Genomic DNA, 1,480 nt, shown 5'->3' with positions numbered 1-1,480 from the left:
AATGAGTGAGAAAATAAACAAATATAAGTAAAATATTAAACATCCTATCAATCGGGATCCTAGAGTGAAAAGAAAAGGTGAACAAATTCCTGCATAGGTAGAAGTACGTCCTGCTTATAAATCCGAACCAAGTTAGATCCAAAGTTTACAGAATCCATAAAGTCAGGATTTAGGGGACTTATTCTTGAAATGTCTACATTTAAGTTAAATATTTGTTTTCATTTCTCTAGGTGAATAATGGTCTGTTTAATATAAGTCAGATCTCAGTGCCTGCCTGACCTGCCTCAAGACATGGAAAATAAACAACAAACGAACAAAGTAGAGTTAAATATTTGTTTTCATTTCTCTAGGTGAATAATGGTCTGTTTAATATAAGTCAGAACTCAGTGCCTGCCTGACCTGCCTCAAGATATGGAAAATAAACAACAAACGAACAAAGTAATAACAAAGAGCCAATAGATGTTCCATACCATAGTTTTACCTGCCAAGCCATTCTTTCCTTTTAGCCTTTAAGTTCAGGCGCTGGTCAGGGAATATAATTCAGGGCTTTGTGATAAGGCTTCCTTTGGAAAACTGAAACAATCTCCCCTCTCCCTCTTCTGAGGCTCATTTCCCCTCTTTTTTGGTCATATTTCCAAAAGGAAAATAACCTAAACTCACTGAAGAGTGCAAATGAGAAGTTATACTGGAGTTATATTTGTTATAATCTTACCTCTCCGTGACCTGGGTGTGTACGGGTTCGTCGCAATCTTCACACTCATGCTGGGTATGATTCGAAGAGATGGAGGGGAGAGTTTGCCACTTAGCCCGACAGGAGGTGCTGGTTTCCGAACCCACACCGGAGTCATTGCGTTCAATGTCAACGTACTCCTTGCGGATCTGTGGACACAGAGGTCATCAAGGGTTAAACTGGGACAGAGGGATCATCAAGGGTTATCTTTTAGACTAGATGTGTTTTTTTTTAAACTCGCCCACTTCTAATAGATATAGATATTTTACTGTAATTAGATATAGATATTAATATTAATATATAATTGTGTTTCTAATTGTATTATGTATAAACATTGTTAACATACTATCATGTATTTGGACAATAAAAATAATTGAATTGAATTGAATTAAATAGTGGAGAGAGGTTTGATGAGGGTTTAAAAAGAAATAATTTATCCAAGGAAGAAGTTTTTGAATGGGAGGAAACATGAGTCATTAAAAGGTTAAGGATCGGTGAGGAACAATAGGGTTAAAGTGTTACAAGCTGAGAAATGACCAATCATTAGGCACCCTTCTATTCAAGAGTCTTCCTCAAAGCTTCAACAACTTTTAACAATAGGTACATTGAGCAGTAAACCTACCTAAGTACCTACTTATAAAACCAAACTAAAATCTCAAGTTCAAATTAAATAGAAATAGAATCATTAAAGGAAGTATGTACCTATATCGCTGTGCATTACCGAAATCGGCGAAATCGTGTGGTAAGGTA

At 36.1% G+C, this 1,480-nt stretch overlaps 1 protein-coding gene across 1 annotated transcript in view; it reads right to left on the bottom strand.

Annotated features, from left to right (window-relative positions):
• Window positions 1-712: 712 nt before the first annotated feature.
• Window positions 713-1,480, bottom strand: part of LOC103521044 (arrestin-related trafficking adapter 3-like) — a gene marked incomplete at both ends in the record, with an annotated part of 5,982 nt that continues 5,214 nt past the window's right edge. The window contains one exon of the mRNA XM_017448690.1: window positions 713-879. Coding sequence (XP_017304179.1) covers window positions 713-879 — 167 coding nt within the window. The remainder of the gene's footprint in view (window positions 880-1,480) is intronic.

This window comes from Diaphorina citri, unplaced genomic scaffold (genome assembly GCF_000475195.1).
Source record: "Diaphorina citri unplaced genomic scaffold, Diaci psyllid genome assembly version 1.1 scaffold4434, whole genome shotgun sequence".
NCBI classification, from domain to species: Eukaryota; Metazoa; Arthropoda; class Insecta; order Hemiptera; family Psyllidae; genus Diaphorina; species Diaphorina citri.
The sequence above is the reverse complement of the archived record's forward strand: the minus strand, read 5'-3'. Positions and strand labels throughout refer to the sequence as shown.